At 38.6% G+C, this 20682-nt stretch overlaps 1 protein-coding gene across 2 annotated transcripts in view; it reads right to left on the bottom strand.

Moving 5' to 3' along the window:
• Positions 1-20682, bottom strand: part of LSM14A (LSM14A, SCD6 homolog A (S. cerevisiae)) — a 53120-nt gene that overhangs the window by 20393 nt on the left and 12045 nt on the right. For both annotated transcript variants that reach the window (XM_006867316.1, XM_006867317.1), the window contains exons 2-4: positions 9812-9975; positions 4122-4251; positions 667-789 (exon numbers count right to left, since the gene is read on the bottom strand). In XM_006867316.1, the coding sequence (XP_006867378.1) occupies positions 667-789; positions 4122-4251; positions 9812-9975 (417 nt within the window). The remainder of the gene's footprint in view (positions 1-666; positions 790-4121; positions 4252-9811; positions 9976-20682) is intronic.

The raw sequence follows: 20682 nt of genomic DNA, 5'->3' as shown, positions 1-20682 counted from the left end.
TATAATTCAAAGAAAATTAGAGAAGTTTTACACTTTGGTGAAATTCAGAAATTTTAGTGGGTGAAATTTAAAATGAAGATATCTCTTTTTCTTATGCAACTTTTTAGAAATATCTCTAACTTTCATCTAATTAATATGGACTTAAAAATTAACCTTTAATTAGCTTAACTTTTATTCTAGTACTCAATATGAAGGAAGGAATGTAGTTATTTTTCCCAAACGATCAGCCAATCATCTCTCTTAGTATCACTTATTGGGATAGTTTTCTCCACTGATTAGGATGTTAGGGAAGACGCAATAGCATAATGAATGGCTCGTTTTTCAGTTGATATTTCTAATTCATTAAGAATGGTTCATCTTCAGGAGTGAATCTGCGAATACTTCCAGGGTGAATGTGGGGCTGATTCAATATATTTGAGTATGCAGTTATATAATTATAAAAAAAAAGTTTCATCAAATTGCAAAAAATCCTCACCATTTCAGCTTCAAGATTTAAGAATTGTACAATAAATAAGTGAAGTAATTCATACATTTATAACAACAGACAATTGGGAGAAAAATTTAAATAAAACTGAAGACAAAATGTACATGTGATTTATTAAGTTGTAAAAGTCCTTACATTCAGAGAAGTTTAGAAAAGAAATATGTGAGAGAAAAACAGCGTACCTTGGGATAACTGTGTTTTCAGAGACCTTGTATCCTGTGTAAAAGCAGAGCCAACTGCACTACTTTGGGATAGGGTACCACTGTTTGACGATTCTGTTCCAAAGGATGTCAAGGAGCTTCCAGCTTTGAGAGATATTTTTTTAAAGAAAACAAAAAACAAATTTAACTTTCAGTTACATAAAGCAATGTAACATTTTTAATGATAATGCTTATTTTATGACCCCATAACACTCATACAAATTAATAATCCAGAAAATGACATAATAAATTACACTAAGCAATTATTTGACAACATAGGGAAAAAACAGGATCGCGCACCCTTGAGATATAAAAATGAATTTTTATAACAGAGCACTGCCTGCGATGGGACAACAAGGACCCATATCAGATAGGGAAGTAGCAGAGATGGGAAATTCAAAGTCAACATTAAGGTTCAATTATTTTAATATCAAGTATCTGTACAAATAGCCAAATTATGCCTAGTGCGAGTTTTTCCGGTATTTCCTAGGTAACAGATAATGGACTCGAGCTTTACTGTTTCTCCTCAGGATGTTACTATGGCTGCATTCTGCCTACAGTAACAATAAAAAGTCCCTGTAATCAGAGTAACAAAATCCCTAGAAGGGCTCGATTCTCTGCTATGCTGAGAGTTATGCCAATCTTATCCTCTTAAGTTTCTGTAGCACTTATGGATCATTCATTTTTCAAATGCTATACTTTAATTATTTAGTAGCCAGAATAATCTTTAATACAATCACATTCTACAGTGCTTAGTGCCCTTTGATGGCTTTCCACTGTCCTCAGGATAAAAGCTCAAACTGCAAACTTCAATCTAGAAGGCTCTCCTCTCTGTGTCTACCTCCTTCTGTCATCATTTTCCTGATTTTTCACACGTCTAGCCTAGCAGCACTATAGATTAAGTGTTGGGCTGCTAACTGCAAGGCCATCAGTTCAAACCCACCAATTGCTCCTCAGGAAAAAGATGAGGCTGCCTGATCCGGTAAAGATTTACAGTCTCAGAAATCCTAAGGAGCAGTTCTAGTTGGACTCCATCTTATATAGGGTCTCTACATGTTGGAATTGACTTGCTGGCAGTGGGTTTTGGTTTTGGCCAACAGTAGCTCCTCATTTGCCCTTAAAATATCTGAAAATAATAGTCATGCCCTTTGCAATTCTTGTTTTTAGGCTATGCTTCTCAGGTTCCTTCAACTACCACTTATTTCACATGGGCTTTAAGACTCCATTGGGGGGGGGGTCAAGGTAGCACTGCTCCAAATTTAATGACTTCTGGTTGTTCATGGTGGTGGTAGGTGGTTGTGTGCCACTAAGTTGGGTACGACTCATAGAGACCCTAACAAAGGGTTTTTGAGGCTGTAAATCTTTATGGGAGTAGAAAGTATTATCTTTTTCCCACAGAACGACTGGTAGATTCCAACTACTAACCTTGCAGTTTAGTAGCCCTGCTTGTAATCCACTACACTAACAAGGCTTCTTTGTTGTTCATATCCCTCCTGAAATGAGGCACCAGAACATAGTATATTTCAAATGAGAGTCACTTGAGGAGTAATCCAGTTAGGCTACAGTTCAAGCCAACCCTGGGGAAGCCTAACATAAGTCCCACAACATCCCTGCTAACTGGACCAGTGCTCTCAAGAATTTTGTGGGCAGTCGAACCGTTTGTTATCTCCAACATTCCCAGGTAATGCTCAATAATATAAGCTGCTCCGATGATGTATACTCACATCTCCAGGCTGCTCTATGCTTCTTCACTGACCCAACCTCTCACTGCGTGTCCTCTGAATTGCCCATTCAATGGTTAGAACACTCTTCTTTTCCCCTCATCTCTTCTCTAATTTTATGGTCATTCCCTACCTTCATCCCAAACTCTTGCTATTGATTTAGGTCTATAGTTTCCCTCAAATTCAATTTGTTGATATAAGGCAGGAATCAAGAAAGTTCATTTTGTTCCCTAAGTGGATATGCTGTTGTTACAGCATTATTTGTTAAAAAGAGTTTCTTTTCTATTGACCTGCACTACCTGTGTTGTGAATCAATATTTAAGTGGGCCTAGTTCTACACTCTTTATTCTCTATCTTTACACCTATAAATTCAGTTCTGATTATTGTAGCTGTATAAAGTCTTGAAGTTAGGTGTTGCAAACTTCAAACTTTTTTCTTCAAGACTGTTTTGGCTATTCTAGATCATATAAAATTTAGAAACCACATGTCAATTTCAATTTCTTAAAACTGAAGTCATATGGATTTTTTGACTGAGCTTGCACTGAATCTGTACGTCAATTTGCCACCTTAAAAATATTTTATCATTTGATCCATAAACATGAATAACTTTCCATTTTTTAAGACCTTTAATTTCTCTCATCCATGTTTTACTGTTTAGTAGGGTTTTCCTAACCTTTGTAATATTAACATTTGGGCTAGATCATTCCTTGTTGTTGGGGGTTGTTCTATGCACTGTAAAATGTTAAGCAGCATTCCTGGACTCTACCCATTAAATGCCTGTAAGAACCATTCTCCCCAAAAAGCAAAAACTGTTTTTAAATAATTGCCAAATATTCCCTGGGGACAAAATGATCCCCCTACTTGGTGTGGCACTGTACAACCAGCACTGGACTGTGAATCTCAAGTTCAAATCTATTAGCTGCTCCTCAGAAACCCTAAACAGGGTTGATATGAGTCGGAACCAACTCAAGGCACTTAACAACAATAACACCTGCTAACAGTAAGAGCTACCCTGCTGCCTGGTAGAGGTTTAAGAATATCGTTGTTAAATTAACTCTTGAGAATTTGGTATTTACTTATGGAATTTAAGTGGTGAGTAGTTTACATCTGACTTCCCAATTATTTGATTTAGATTTGATATGGCAAAACTTTTTAAGTGGCCAGGTAGAAATTTAGGCTTTGTGACTCAAACAATCCGTCCTAACTACTCAACTACCTCTGCTCTTGTGATAAGGAAGCAGCCACAGACAACAGGCAGATGACAGGCAGGGTTACTTTCCAATAAACTTGCTTTATAGTAGAGAGCTAACTGGATTTGGCCTACAGACTGTAGGAATCTAGAATACAAAACTACTGTTAATGGGTTTTTTCGCATGCCTCCCTACCATGCTTATTTGATGTATTTATTTTAATGGTGTGAACATACTTTTGCATTTTCTACACATGCATAGCAACCCAATATAGGGTTTCCAAGGCGAGGCTGGTGGGTTTGAACTGCCAACCTTGAGATTAATAATCCAGTGTTTATCCTTCAAGGTCCACACCAAGGACATTAAATACAGCTTTTAAAATAATAACCAAAATCTGATCTTAACAGCATAAAATAAGGTTATAAAAGGAGTATCAACCAATATTTCTAAACGTTTGTTTCAGTTTTCTATTATTTTTGTGGTAAAGACATTACACACACATACACAGACATAAAGCAGCACATACCAACACCAACAGCACCAAACTGTTGCCCGACTATTGAACTTGGACTGAACTGACTGTAGGTCGGCATCCTGCCAAAAGGCCCATAGGAACCCACTGACTGGAAGGAAGAAGTCGAGGAGCCTAATGAAGACTGAAGGAAAATCATGGTTAGTTTTCCAGGCTCTAAGCAACATGAATATAATGGGAAGAAGTTTGAATTAAAAAAAAAAAAAGGGTAAGATTAAATTATAACAATTAGACATAAAAGCAATTATAATGACTTAAAACATGTATTTAGTATTATAATAGAACAACCACCTTTTGATTTTAGTTTTTATGTATGTACCAATTACATTCAAGGTAATGTAGAAATACTTTTCTACAGTAACTTCTTCCTTTGACCTAGAATTTTATATTAGGTTTAGGAAAGAACTGAGGAAAAATAACTTAAGTAAATTAACTAAGAAAAATCAACAGAAAATTACTTTAAAAAAAATAACTACAGACTGTGGTGTTTAAAAAAAAAAATCTCACTTTTGATTTTTTTTCTTATTTTCAATCAATTGCGGTGTACTTTAATTTCAGTTTAGAATGATGCAGAAAACACTCCACAAAGCCAATTACCTTTTTAAACATAGCTATCATTAATTTTAAGAACATTTTATAAAAACCTTAACTTATCAACCCTAAGATAGACTTTTGGGACCGTATCTGTGCACTCAATAAACTGAATAGTTGACTAAGCGGATCAAGTCAAAGATTATGGGGTTGGATTGCAGTCCCTTGGTTATTTCACTCCATGAAGGAGCACTTAACAACAAGATAATTATAAAAAACATGCAAAAGGGTACTTTGGAAAAATGAAATGGGAAGATGATGGAATTTGTCCAGAACCATTTTGAAGACTCCCTCATATAAGACAGCATAAGATAACACCAGTGTTATGAAAGAAATTGGTAGATAACTCTTTTAAGAATGTCTCTTCTTCCTCTATTTAAGCGATTCATATTTTCTCAGGATTCCTTCAGACTTACTCTCCCACACACACACATAAAGAAGATTTTAAAACAGGAAAGAAGTGGATGGGAGTGGATTATTCTCTTTTATGTTACAAGAATAAAATCTACCACTTTTTATTAAAAAGCTTATTTAATATTTAGAAAAAGTGAGTAGCAAATAAGTGTTAAAAGGTGCCTTCTCTTCCTTTTTTTCCATTTTAATTTTAGACACCATTTTATATTTCTTTGGAAAAGTTCATTAGGTATTTTCTTTTAACAGCTGGAAGACAGTAGACAAATTCTATTCGAGATTTTTAAGCACTGATTTTATGGAAAAACTATGTTTTTATCATTCACAGGAAGAAAAAAAAAGCGAATATAAAGTAAGTTAGAAGAAGGATTACACTGCTGAAAAATCACCAAGCAAATGATAAAATGATGACTTTTGACAAGAAATAAGGTTAAGTTGTGAAGAAAATGGATTCAGAAGAAAAATCATAGGGTCAGCTATGCCCTGAAGTAAAAATGTGAATGAACCTCTGTTATAGCTGAGACTCAGAGATACTAACAATTATGCAAGCATTTCATGTACATTTCAGTTCATAATTTGCTATCTTTTAGACATTATATCCATCTTCTGTTTTTAATAACTTTTTATTTCTTATTGATAATACTTACGGTCTTTGAAAAAATGTCTTATTGAGGGAATTCAGTAATTTATCTGCCGATGTTAAAATTATTCTGTTTGTCATAGCTTATAAAATAAATTATTTTGAGGAAAAAAGCAATTAAGATAATGGAATTTTTCTGCAAATTTAAAAAGTGATTGTGAATTGAATGAAGGCTTACAGAGCAGATGATCAATTTTACATTCAATAAATCATAGACTTTATTTCATCTCAATGACTGCAATTCCCTCAATATAACATCATTACCCCACTTCCTCCCTGAGTTTCCGGTTTCCATTCTTCCTTTCCCAACTCTTCTGAATTGTTTCCTTAGGTAAATGCTTCCCCATTTGATCTCGAATAGCTGACCATTCTATGGTATGTGTACCTCACCAATGCTACGGTCCCACTTCTATACCTGACACCTGAGCCAAAGGGATGAGTTCAGTACCAGATCTGAAGGGTGACCACAGGCCATATACAGTCTTAGGGTTTCACTAGTCTTATCAGTATAGCTGGTCTTTTTTATTATGATTTTGAGCTTTGTTCCTTATTTTCTTCCACTTTGTCCTGGACCTTCTAATGTGATTCCTTTCAAAATAGTTGGCAGTGTTAGCCAGGCACCACCTAGGTCTTCTGGTGCTAGGGTCATTCCATGAACTTTTTGAAACCTGCTCATATTATGTAATATACTCGGAAACCCTATACAGGGTCCCTATGAGTTGTAACTGACTCAATAGCACTTAGCAACAATAACTAATATGATTTAGCATTTTCCCCCTCTTATTAAAACTAATAATCTTGCTTATGAGCATCCATTATTACCCAGATTTGTAATATGAACCATGTCTAAATATAACAAATTAGTACAAATTGTGGGTAATGAACCTAAACTGCCTGGGTTCAAATTCTAGCTCTACTTCAACTTCTCTGAAATGATAATTATGGTAGATGAAGCTCACAGAGCACTTTGAGGCTTGATTTAAATATGTAAGAGTATAGTTATTGTTGTTAAGTGCCGTCAAGTCAATTCCGACCCATAGCGACCTTGTATAGGGTTTCCAAGGAGCATCTGGTGAGCTTGAACCACTGACCTTGCAGTTCAAACGACTTTGCAGTCTGACACATTAGCCCACAGCGCCATACCAGGACTCCAGTAGAGTCAAGTAATTGCTGTCAATAAGTTGTAAATCTCCAAAAAGTTGTGTGATAAACACAATTAAAAAAACCAAACCAAACCCAACTAGCTATTGAGGCAGCTTGAATACAACCAAACACCTCATGTGATTTGGTTCTTTGGTTTGAAGACTTAAAGGATTGGTTTCCTGGGACATCCCAGCTAATTGGCCCAATAACATGTTCAGTGTTTCTGTTCTACCTCCTAGTTCCATTGCACAGCCTGAGGTCTTCAAAGCATGCAAGCAGCCATTCAAGGCACAGCAATTAGTCAAACAAAAGAGGGAGGAGTCAGGAATAGGAGGAGGATATGGAATGTGTGATTAATTGTCTCCATGAACAGCTGTTTCTTTTTCTATGAGAATAGAAAAATGGTGCGTGGCTACCATTACTGAACATTTTGATCAAGATTCTCTTGAAAAATTCTAACAAAAAGGGATAAAATACAGAACAGAATTGAAAAGTTTCCTCGCCTCCAGACAGTCTACAGTCATGGAAGCTGGATGCTGTTGTTATTAGTGCTGTCAATTTGTTTCCAACTCACAGGACCCTGCTACGCGGTTCCAAGGAGCGTCTGGTGGATTTGAATTGCGGATCTTGTGGTTCAAGGAGATCTTGCAGTCCAGTGCTTATCCTTAGTGCCACACTACGCTGGATAAACCTCCAGAACTACTGTCCTGAGATAGTCTTTAGCCTGCCCCCCAATCGTCAACACACAGCCCCTCTCCCTCTCTGGGTCTACAGTCCCCAGCCGTTCCATCTCTCCACGTCATCGTCTCTGCCTCCATCTCTGGTGTCATTGCTTCTCTGGGTAGGGTCTTGCACTCTGCTCTTCTCCCTTGATGGTTCCAGGGATCTCCGCTCCTGGACTGCAAAGTCAATCACTCCCCTCCTTTTGTTACAAAATGTCTACCTTTACATTTCCAACCCTCACAGTCCGTCGTGACAGCAATTATTACTATTGTACCACATGAGTGTTACACCCATCTCCTTTCTTCAGCCATGCCAAGACAGATTGGATACTACTCAGTGGAGAGTCTACTTTCCTTCACGCCCTCTGGATCTAGGCTCCCTCTTGAAAGCTGGTAAGCCAGTCACTTCTTGCCTTTGTAGCACCCCCATTTTGGGTAGCCAAAGTCCAAGTTGCCCATCCCTGTCTACCCTGTGTATTGAGGGGGTGGGAATGATCCTCTCTGTAAAGATATGTTCCCTCTTTTGAGCTACTGCATCCATAGGTGTAGGTCAAGTTCATCAATTTGTATCAGATTACTCTTTTTTTTACTCTTCTTTCTTCTTCTAGTTGAGTTCTGATCATCTAGCCACCGATGCCAGGTCAAGTGGGTATTATCTGCAAGTGTGGGTGTTCTTGTGCATAGGCCCTCCCTTCATATCAGCTGGATGCTTCACTCTCCACTCTAGTTCTCTGTGGCTATGTCAACTGACTCTGGGCCTAAGAGTTCCCAGGTCTTGCCACACACACTGCTGGCCAGCCAGGTCTCCAACCGGGTTCACAGGAGTCTATTGAACGTGGTAGGGCTTAACTTGCTGCTTCATTGCTGTTTTTCCCTCACTTCCCCTTATCGGTGACCAACGTGGTCACCAGTCAGAGTGAATGTCTGCTCATGTATTCCCTTTGAGTCTTAGTCTTGGAAGGGGGTTTGCCCTGAGGGGACCCGACCACTTTCCTTGATGTCTCCTAGACAAGCAACTTAGCTTGTTCTTGTAATAGTCAGTCAGACTGCCATTATTTTTTTGTATTTTTCCTGTCAGTCTTTCTTCCAAGAAGTAGCCACTCCAGGCTGGTCTGCCTGTCCTTTCAAGTGGAAATTTCCTACCTCAGAAGATTCTGGATGGGGTTCAAGATTCCACCTATGATCTTATGTAATGCAAAGGCTCCACAGAAAGCCTCCTTCACTGGGCACGTTGTAGCCCCATTTAGGTATTCCCCTGAAATCTTTTTAACAGCAAACAATAATTCAGCTTACTTAGCAAAGAGTGTTTTCCTTAAGTATTGTGTTAGTTTTTTTAAAGCTCCATGAGCTCAAATTGACAATATTGTTGTTAAGTGTCATCGTCAGTTCTGACTTATAGCAACCCTATATAGGTTTCTGAGGAGCGGATGGTGAGTTTGAACCACCAATTTTGAGGCTCAATATGACCTTGTGGTCTAGTACATTATCCTGCAGCACCACAAACTGACAATGATGGTTGGTGGTGGTTGTGTGCTATGGAGTCAGTTCTGACTCATAGTGACCCTGTATACGGTTTTCAAGGCTATTCCCATGGAAAAGCTGGTAGTTTCGAACAGTTGACCTTGAGGTTAGCAGGCTTGTAACCACTACACTAGCAGAGCTTCTTAAATGGACAAGAGCAACTTGAAAAACAGCAACCTTATGGGGCAGTGGGTTTATGTTAATGAGAAGGAAAAACCTGGATAAAGACAGCAAGAATGCTTGCACAGTTCAAAGTATGTAATTCGTGCATTGAATTGTACATGTAGAAATTGCTGAACTTGATGTATGCTCTGCTGGGTATAGTCTCAACAAAGTATAAAACTAACTCTATACACACTCAAAAGCACAAGTGCCTCGAACAGTGCCTGATAGTCTAAATGTTAGTTGTTTAACCACTGTTGAAATATGTAAGTATTTTACAATAAAGACAAGTTCCTAAGCTATTTAAAAAATCTTATTTAGTCCCAACTGATGATTTAAATGGGAAAAACCTAGGTGATTTTATAGTTTGAAATGGTTAGCTAGATGAACATTCAATTGAGAGAACTGGGAAACAAACAAAAAAACTTGGGAGAGGCAAACGCCAAGACGAGTCAATGTGCTTAGTTTACTTACACACCAAGACAGATTTTTACCTGAACAATAGCTGGGTCTTGAGGCAAAGAACATTGTGGTTTTGGTGGCTCACAAACAGTGAGGTCTTTAATATCGCTTCCACGGAATATAATGTATTCAAAGACTTCATCTCGAGGTGGAATTGGACGATCTGTGGGTCTATCTTCTGTACCAAAGGACCGAACTGGCGATAAAATAAGAGAAAAAAAGAGATTGTGTATTCATTATATTCACATAGTGCCTCTTAATAAGTATTATTTTGAGTATTAAACAGCAGTTCTTAAATCAGTTTCATGATAAAGTAGTCAATGATCTGCAGCTTACAAAAAAAGACAACGGATGTGTGCTGATGACCGGGGAGAGGATTGTAACCATAGCAATGAAATGATTGATATACTATAGGATGAATGTAAAACTAATGTTCTCCCATGTAAACTATCACATAATTCACAATAATACATTAAAAAAAAAAAAAAGACAATGGATTATAAAAGTGAAGCCTACACCTCAAGCTAAATGTCCTGGTGTGACATTATAGGATAAGCACTGGACTGCAAGGTTGTTTTGAACCACTAAATTGGTGGTTCAAACTCACCAGCCACTCTCGGAAACCCTACACTTGATGGCACTTAGCGACAACAGCAATAAGGATTATGAAGTGGGGCTCTGTAGGATAAGCACTGGACTAACTACCCACCAGCCATTCTTTGGAAACCCTAACAGGGTCACTATGAGTCAGAACCAAGTTGACTGCACTTAACAATTCTTCCTGTATTTTTATTTTTCAAGTTTTTTAATGATATGGTGGGAGGGGTGTTAATAATGTCTTTAAGTAAGTTATTTTTGTTAGCACTGAGAATAGACACAGCAGTTGTTAAATTGTTACATGCTGTCACATCATCGTGACCCTATAAAGGGTTTCCAAGGAGTAGTTGGTGGGTTTGAACCACCAACCTTGTGGTTTGCAGTAGAGTGCTGATCCTATGGTGCCACACCAGAAGTCCATACATAGCAGAACACATCCCAATTCAACTATTCCCATATGGACACTCAGTGGCAAAAATCACATTCTTTGAGCTGTGCAACTATTCTCACTTTCCCTCTTTCCTCATGTTGTGGTACTTACTATCCCTTAAGGTTCTTATTTTTGGAGCTGTTGTTGTCAATTTGATCCCCATATGTTGTTGTTGTTAAGTGCCATCAAGTTGGTTCCAACTCATAGCGACCCTGCATAGGGTTTCCAAGGAGCAACTGGTGAGTTTGAACCACTGACCTTGCAGTTCAACCCAACCTTGCGGTCCAGTGCATTAACTTACAGCACCACACCAGGACTCCTGTTTCCCTATGTTGTTGTTGTCAAGTACCGTCGAGTCAGTTCTGACCCATAGCAACCCTGTATAGGGTTTTCGAGGAGCGGCTGGTGAACTTGAACTGCCAACCTTGCAGTTCAAACAGCTTTGCAGTCTGGCGCATTAACCCACAGCGCCACACCAGGACTCCTATAGACAGTTCTTGAAAAAATACAATGCTCAAAGCAGACACTCTTAACTAGTTAAACAGAACTAGTTAGTACCTTGGTTTAGGACTTCAGGGAATGTGTTTAATTTAAAATTTAAAGATCATCTCAGGGTAATAGTTACATAGGTTCCAGAAAGTCTGGAGTCCACAAGATTTGAAATTCTTTTCTGCATTTTCTTCCTTTGGTCAGGTTCTTCTAAAAAACCTTTGATCAAAACATTAGTAATGGTAGCTAGACACCATCTAGTTTTTCTGGTCTTATTGCAAAGAAGGCAGTTGTTCATGGAGGCAATTAGTCACATACTCCATTTCTGATTTTTATTGTTGATTTATTTTTAATGTTCTCTTTCAGCAAAATAGAAAACTGGTACTCTATGTCACATTTAGGGGAGGGTTGGGGGGTGAGGAAGAGGACAGCAGCATGGACTCTCCTTGAAAGACTGAGGTTCAGGACAGAAAGGACATTGATTTTGGTGAGCCATAGGTCTGAATCAAGTAGCTGTCAGCTATGCAGCCCTACCACACACCCTATACTGCTCCAACTAAAACCAAACCCACTACCACTGAGCTGATACTGACTCATAGAAACTGTATATAGGTATAGGGTTTCTGAGACTGTGAAATCTTTATGGGAGCAGTCCAGTGCTCATTCTATAACACCACTAGGATTCCTTATAATGTTCCAGTTAACAAAAACAAAACCAAAAAACAACAAGGAACCTACCTCACAGTTAATCCGACAACATCAACACCTAAAATGGTGCTACTCAGGGTGCAGGCTGTGGACCACCTGCATCAGCATAAGATGGCTACAAATTTCTGGGATTTAACCCCACTGAAATCTGACTTTCTAAGGACAGGAGCCAGAAATCTACCATATTTTAAGCCAATTATTTCTCAAGAGTTTCTGAGCACTCTAGTTTCCAGTTCACTGCCTTAGGAGACCCCTGGAAATGTCCACATCCATATACAAGTTACAAGTAAGGAAACTTGAGGGATCATCTGCTACCTATTTTAAAGCGTGTCCTACAGGATGTATGCTTTTTTTTTTCCCCCCCTGCAAAATAGGTCCAGAGCCAGATTAAGGATGTTATTTCAGTTTAATTGTCATATTTCCTTATTCCAAATGTCTTTATAAGTACTTATGAAACTTCCAGGAAAGGGGAAAGACAGACGTAAGCTTACAGAATAACATCCTTCCCCAAAACAGAAGAAAATAATAGGAAGTTAAAATATTCCTAATTCAGGAAAAGGTCTGGCTTATACCATGAAGTTAAAAAAAAGCATTAGCTAGAAACAGCAAGTTAGCCCAAACATAGAGACCATTTTTTCTCAGCATCTTTCCCCCAAAGAAATTTTCACTGGTATCCTCCAACAATGAGCTCAAACATAGCAACAGTGCTTCATTTTGATGTAGAGGGTCACTATGAATTGGAACTGACTCAATAGCATAAAAACAAAAACACCTTCCACTTTGGTGGATACTGACAAGAACACAGATGTGATAAAGGAAAAGATAAGGAACACCCTAGCTGAAGCTCTCCTACCTCCAGTGGCTAAACAGTTCCTGTAGAATGAATGACTGAGTGAAGGAAGGAAGGAAGGGAAAAAGGGGAGGAAAAGAGAAAGGAAAGTAAGAAGAGAAAAAAAGAAAAAAAGAAACCCATCACTTTAGGACAGGAATAGATTAATTAGCAAATTTTACCAACATAACAAAGAGTAGCTTCCTAATGAATTTCAACAGTACCCCAAGAGGCAGCTTCCTAGTGAGTCTCACCATACCCTAGATAGTGGCCTCCTGCTTTGTCAGTTCCAACATGCATCATCTCAGCAAACTTTTGTCACCCATGAAGGCCCACGCACACTGTCTTCAATGAGATCTGAATCTCAGCCTTAGTCCTCATCCATTTGTTTCTTCCTTGTGTGCTCGCAAGAAGTGGCTGGTCCATATATCTACTGTTGCTGTATTCTTTGGAATCCTCTTTACACCTTATCTCTATATTAAAAACTTTCCTCCTCAAATCACACTAAGTACTTTTTTAACATGGATGTCTGACCATTCAGTGAATGCATATGTTCATTGAATGCTGCCTCTAGTTGTATCTCCGATCTCCACTATGCACAAGGTCTTCTAGAACCTTTCTGTTTTACCCTCTCCAGAGAGCTTTAACCATGGTTGGAAAGGGGGGAGCAATCCAGTTACATGAAGTGCTAAAGAAGACTTAGAGATCTGAACACTGCTTAAAACAAATTTTCAGGCAGTTCTCCAGATTTTAACTCTACTTTCATGCTCAATTATTTCATAGTTTTCTAGTTTCCACTGTATCTGGTGATGTCAATTTGGGAGTCTTTTGGGAGTTTGGGTGTAAATCAGGTTACTTCTTACCTTTCTCTACAGCCTTCTTAGGTTGCAGCTTTCTCACTTCTGCTAAGATATCATTTAAACTTATCCATTTGTGTTCCAGCTCCCAAAATTTGTTGTTGTGTCCTTGATACTTTGTCTTTAAAAAAAAAAAATTTTTTTCCTCTTTTGTTCTTTCTATGGGCTTATCAACAGGAAGGAAGAGTAAAGGGATGTCCAATTTGCTATTTTCACCTGGCAGTCTAAATTTAATCTCAATACTTTAAATTGCTTTTGGATGGGTACTTTTCCTTGTAGTTGGTTATATGTTTTTACCTCCTCCAAATTATAAAACCAAGGGGCAGATATAATGCATATTCCAGAAGAAAAAAAAAAGGAAGGGAAAGGAACAGAAAATAAGACAGAAGCTAATTAGAGAACAAGAAAATCACTAAATTTATTAGGTTAAAGAGAATTGAGTCTTCAGACTAATAAGATCCACAGAGGGGGGAAAAAAAGATCCACAGAGGGGGAAAAAAAGCACATCAATGTGGCAATATTTCTGAATTCAAAGAAAAGAGAATTCAAACACTTTCAGAGAGAAAAGTGACTGGGAATCAGATTGGCATCAGCAATACCAGGATGTTAGAAGACAATGAAGCAATGACTTTAGAATAATAATAAAAAGAAACCCTGAGCATCTTTGAAAAGCTTGGTGAGAGAGAATGGTAGGAGAGCAAATCCTGGATATATTTTAAAGGTAGAGCTGGTAAGTTCAGATCAGATATGGGATATGAGAGAAACAGAGAAATTAAGGATAACTCCAAGGTTTTTTTGTCTGATCAACTGAAGAACAGAGTTGCCATTCAATCAGATGCTGTAACACAACACCACAAAGTGGGTGATTTTTAAGAACAGAAATGTATTATCTGACACTTGAGTTCATCAGGAAAGCATTATAGGTAATAAGATAAGTAAACATTTAAAAAGAGGAAGAGAGGAGGAATTGAGTCCTGGAGCTTGCCAACATCAGGAGGTTAAGGAGTTAAGGAATCAGCAAAGGAGACCAGGAAAAGCAAAGAAATCAGTAAAAGGACAAAGCAGAAGTGCTTCAATGAGAACAGACCAATTATACTATATACTGCTGGTCAAACAGGATAAGAACTGACCATTAATTAGACTTAGCAATATACAAGACTTCATGAGAACATTTTCTTATCTATGCTCTTGTTTCAATGCCGTCAAGTCTATTCTGACTCATGGTGACCCTCTATAGAGTTTTCCAGGGAGCTGTTGGTTGAGTTTGAACTGCTGACCTACTGTTAACAGTCCAGCTCTTATCCTGCAGTGCCACACCAGAATCTTTCTTATTTATAGGAATAAAAAACCCTAAAAAAAAAAAAAAAAAAGTGGGTTCAAAACAGATTACGCAAGTGGTATAGACAATTTCTTCAAGGAATTCTGCTGTAAAGTACAGAAATGGGGTCGCAGACAAAAAGAGAGGATAAACAGTTAAGAGCGTAGTATTTTTATTTGCTTTTAAGATGGGAGAAAAAACAGCTTCTCTGTAAGGATCCAAGGGCAGGAAAATGTGAATGTATGTGCAGGGGTGAGTAGAGAAGTGAGAAAGCTGCAACCTAAGAAGGCAGTAGAGAAAGGCAAGAAGTAACCTGATTTACACCCAAACTCCCAAAAGACTCCCGAATTGACATTACCAGGTACAGTGGAAACTAGAAAACTATGAAATAATTGAGGATGAAAGTAGAGTTAAAAAGTAGACTTCTCAGATACCAGGAGGAGTCTGAGAAAAGAGAAGGGATAGAAGGGTCACTTAGAGAAGTCCAGTGAATGGTCTATGGAAATAAAAGATGGCTGCTAAAGAATGACTGTGAACTGATGGACACTGATTCAGAGTGAAATAGAGTCAGCCACGTCTGTGTTGTGGTTTCTCCAAGCTTGTATAACCAAACAAGAGAGGAGGAGAAGAGTTAGGGTATATGTAAGGCACGGATTTTGAAAACTTCTCATTTAAGCAGGACAGAGTAAAAAGTAAGTTATGAGAGACAACGAGAGGTGGGCTATCATGGTGACAGACTGTAGACTACAGTAAGTCTAACGCCTGAATGATGACATTAGCGCACTGGAGAGACTGACAGACAGACACAGATGGAGATGGTGGTTAGAAATACAGGATACCAAACCACAACAACAAAAACCCCAACAAATCCACTGCCACAGAGTTGATTCTGACTCATAGTGACCCTTTAACAGTTTTCCAAGCGGTCATCTTTATGGGACTAGGCTGGGAGGTCTTTTTATACATGAAGCTGCTGGATGGTTTTCAACTGTCAATGTCAACCTTTACGTAAGCAGCTGAGCACAGGACTACTACCAGGGCTCCTTAATCCTCTTTGAAAAATACAGTTTACTTTACTTTTATTGTTGTTGAGAATATGCACAGCAGAACATACAGCAATTCAACAATGCCTATATGTTCAAAGGAGCTCTGGTTAGCGTGTGCTAACCTCGAGGTTGCCGGCAGTTCGAAACTACCAGCCGTTCCGCGGGTGAAAGATGAGGAGTTCTGCTCCCGTAAAGATTTATAGCCTTGGAAACCCTGTGCAGGGTCACTATGAGTCGGAACCGACTCCACGGTACTTAACTACAACAACATGTTCAATTCAGTGACACGGATTACTTTCTTTAAGTAATCCTCACCCTCGTTTTTCGTTTGGTCTCTCTCATTAACATAAACTTACTGCTCCTGAAGTCTATCTAAGTTGTGCAACCATTCCCATACTCATTTTCCAAGGTGTTTCTTCTCCGCTATCATAAACATGTTGTTGTTGTTAAATGCTGTTGAGTCAGTTCCGACCCATAGTGGCCCTGTATAGGGTTTTGGAAGAGCGGCTGGTGAGCTTGAACCACCTACCTTGCAGTTCAAAAGACTCTGCAGTCTGGTGCATCAACCCACAGTGCCACACCATTCCTCCATCATAAACATACTACCTCCCAAATTTCCTATCCTTCTAATTGCGATTGTTAATTAGATTCCATACAGACAAATCTTAAAAAATGTAATGCTCAAGGCAGACATTCTTTAATAGTTAGATTGAACTCCTGCTTGAAGTCCTAGTGTGGCACTGTAAGATAAACACTGGACCACAAGTCGGTTTGAACCTTATGGTTGGCCACTGAAACTCACCAGAAGCTCCTTGGAAACAAACCCTACACAGAGTTGCTATGAGTTGGAACAGACTAAACAGCACTTAACAACCTTGCTAGGATTTAAGGAGACTTGTGGCTATTTTTGGTTTACTATTTAAAGATTACCTGAGAGCAATAGTTTCAGGAGTTCATTCAGTTTCCCTAGCACCAGGAATTCTGATGTTCATGAGGATTTGAAATTCTGTTTTGGATTTTCTCCCTTTTGATCAGGATTTTTGTTTTTTAATTTAAAGACTTTAAAAAATATATCTCTATTTAAAGACGATATTTAGCCTTTTTTTTGAAAGTAATTTAGTTAAGGTTATTAATTAGGATTGATTATTCACTGAGATACAACAATTTAAGAACAGAGACACAAGAGAGGTTGTGACACCCCCTCCTGCTCCAAGTGGCAAAATGTGGACATGTTTCTTTTCTGGTTCTGGGGACACACTCATAGACAACAGAATCGTTTTTGTATATTGGTTATTTGGACCAAGGACCCTACTCAAAACTATGAATTAAAAATAGGATAGCTTGTCATGCTTGGCCTTGTTGGTCTCGTAGTTGGACAAGGTCAGAAACTTGTTTTCGTAAGGGAGACTCTCAAATACTTTTAAGGTGTGTGAATTTTTCATCGCCCACATGAACCTTGATAAAGTAGATTAATCAAGCGACCACCTGCTTCTTGAAGGACACAGCCTTAAACACATGTTTTCTTTCTCTTCAAGCTGGGCCTTTACCTTGTCGGCGATCTCCTGGATCTCAGGGGTGGCAGGCTGTGAGGTGGAGAGCCCTCCTCCGCACATCATCGTGGTGGCAGAAGTGGGGACAACAAGCGTGGAGCAGAGAAAACAGGTGGACACAGCAGGGCTAGTGACATTATGGTCTTGATCGGGATTTTTTGATGGAATCTTTGATAAAAATGTTCAGTATTGGTAGAAAGACACCATCTTTTTCCCTGAGGAGTCTTTACCTTTTTGATATTGTTGTTGCTGTTAGGTGCTGCCAAGTTGATGCCAACTCATAGCAACTCTTTGTACAGCAGAATGAAACCCTAACTGGTCCTGTGCCATCCTGACAATTGTCCCTATATTTGAGCCCATCTGTGCAGGCACTTTGTCAATCCATCTCATTAAGGCTCTTTCTCTTTTTTGCTGACCATGTACTTAACCAAGTATGATGTCCTCCAGGGACTGGGTCCTCCTAATGACATCTCCAAAATATATGAGACAAGTCTTGCCATTCTAACGTCTAAGGAGTTGGAACAGACTCAACAGCACTTAACAACCTTGCTAGGATTTAAGGAGACTTGAGGATATTTTTGTGTTTGTTCTTTAGACAATCTATGGTATATTCAGTACTGTCCAGTTTTTGCATGCATATGAGGCAGTGGGGTTGTTTAACATTTTAAAGCAGGAGTGGGTTAGGTATGGCCTGCAGGCAGTATAAATCCTTGAAATCATGAAGTTTGGTCCTGCCAAGGCAACTGAAGGCAGGACTCAAAAGTCAATAAATCTAGCAACTTTTTTCATGGCAACACAAATTTGTATTAAGTGATGTTATAAATAACCAAATGGCCTGGGCAGAAAAAAGATTCCCCACTCCTGCTTTAAAGAAGAGTTCTTTTGCAGCAAGTTTGTCTAATGCAGTATATATATGTCGCTTGATTTACTGACTGCTGCTTCCAAGAGTATTGACTGTTCTTGTGTGCTGTGGAGTCAGTTCCGACCCATAGTGACCCTGTACAGGGTTTCCGAGGCTGTAAAATGTTTAAGGGAGCAGAAAGCCTCAACTTTCTCCCACAGAACAGCTCGTAGTTTCAAACTGCTGACCTTGCGGTTCGCAGCCTGATTCGTAACCGCTAGATTCAAGTAAAAGGAAATCTTTGAAAATTCATTATTTTCTCCACTTATCAAGAAGCTGTTTACTGGTCTACCTGTGAAGGTTCCGTTTTCTCTGTTGATAAGTAATTCATACTGAAAGCTGTATTCTTTGAGCATCAGCAAGTGACTCAAGTACTTTTCACTTTTAGCAAGTAAGTCCATGTCATCTGTATATCACAAGTTGTTAAGGAGCCTTCCTCTAATCCTGATACCACTTTCTTCTTCATATAGTCCAGCTTTTTGGATTATTTGCTCAGCGTACAGACTGAATAAGTATGATGAAAGGATATAACCCTGATGCACACCTTTCCTGACTTTAAACCATTCAATATCCCTTGTTCTGTTCCAAGGACTGCCTGCTGTTTTATTGACAGGAATTCCCATCCTTTTCCATGTTCTCTATAGTTTGCTATGATCTACAGTTGAATGAATGCCTTTGCATAATCAATAAAACACAAGTAAACATGGCTTTAGCATTCTCTTTCAGCTAGGATATCTCTCATTTCATGTCCTCTTTTGGTTCTGGATTGAGTTTCTGGCAGTTCTTTGACAATGAACTGCTGCTCTGTTTTTATAGTAAGCAAAATTTCTCTTGTGCGTGATATCAATGATATTGTTGATCATTTCCGTAGTTTGTTAGATCACCTTTCTTTGGAACAGGCACAGGTAGGATCTCTTCCAGTCAGATGGCCAAGTCTTCCAAATTTCTTGACATAGATGAGTGAATACCTTCAGTACTGCATTAATTTGCTGAAACTTTAAAATGGTATTCTGTTACTTTCCGGAGCCTTGTTTTTTGCCAGTGCCATCAATGCAGCTTGAAGGACTTCTTCCAGTGCCATAGGTTCTTGATATGAAATGGCTGAATGCGGACTAAGTATTTTGGGTACTATAACCTGTGCATTCTTTCCACCTTCTTTTTTTTTACTCTTTATTATGAATTGAGTGAAGGTTTACAGACAAGATTATCAGTTTTACATTCAACAAATAATACACTTTGCTTCATCTCAATGATTGCAATTCCCTCCATGGAACAAGGAGATCTGATAGCGTAGTGGTTATGTCAGGCTGCTAATCACACAGTCAGCAGTTTGAAACTACCACTCGTTCTGCAGAAGAAAGATGAAGCTTTCTGCTCCCGTAAAGATTTACAGCATTGGAAACCCTATATAGGGTTGCTGTGAATCTGAAGAGACTCCACGGCACATAACCACACCATTATCTTTCCACAGATGTAGTCAATTTGAGTCTTGTGTGTCTCCATCATGTGAAGTATATAGTTAATATTTATGTTGCTGAAAACAGGTATCTCCAATGAATGAGTTGATGGTCTTGTAAACTTCTATCATGCAATCTTTATCATTTCTATCACCAAGGTTATACTTTACAACTGCTGATTTTTCTTCATTGCCAACTTTTGCATCCCAATCACCAGTAATATCATCAATACATCTTGACTGCATATGTGATCAATTTCAGACTGTAGAAGGTGGCAAAATTCTTCAACTTCCCCATCTTTGGCATTAATGGTTAGTATGTAAATTACAATAATAATCATATTAACTGGATTTACTGGTTAAATGCCGTCAAGTTGGTTCTGACTCATGGCGACCCTGTGTAAGGTTTTCAAAAAGCCAACTGGTAGTTTGAACAACTGACCTTGCACTTAACAGTCCAGTGCTTGTCCTACAGTGCCACACCAGGACTCACAGGCATATTATCCCATCACTGACTGTGCTGAACCTCAGGATAGAAGCTGAAATGCTATTTTGAGCAATGAATGAACAAGATTGTCATTTTCCATCAATTTAACAAAAATTACCACATTAAATTCTCAGATCGAGTCTGAAAGCTTAAAAAACATATGTCAGGTTGAACAAACAAGATGGCGGATCAGGTGGATGTGTAGTAAAGAGCTCCACCAACAACAACACAGAAT

The sequence above is a fragment of the Chrysochloris asiatica genome, unplaced genomic scaffold (genome assembly GCF_000296735.1).
Source record: "Chrysochloris asiatica unplaced genomic scaffold, ChrAsi1.0 scaffold00104, whole genome shotgun sequence".
NCBI lineage: Eukaryota > Metazoa > Chordata > Mammalia > Afrosoricida > Chrysochloridae > Chrysochloris > Chrysochloris asiatica.
Note: the sequence above shows the minus strand (reverse complement) of the source record. Positions and strands in the feature narration are given on the sequence as shown.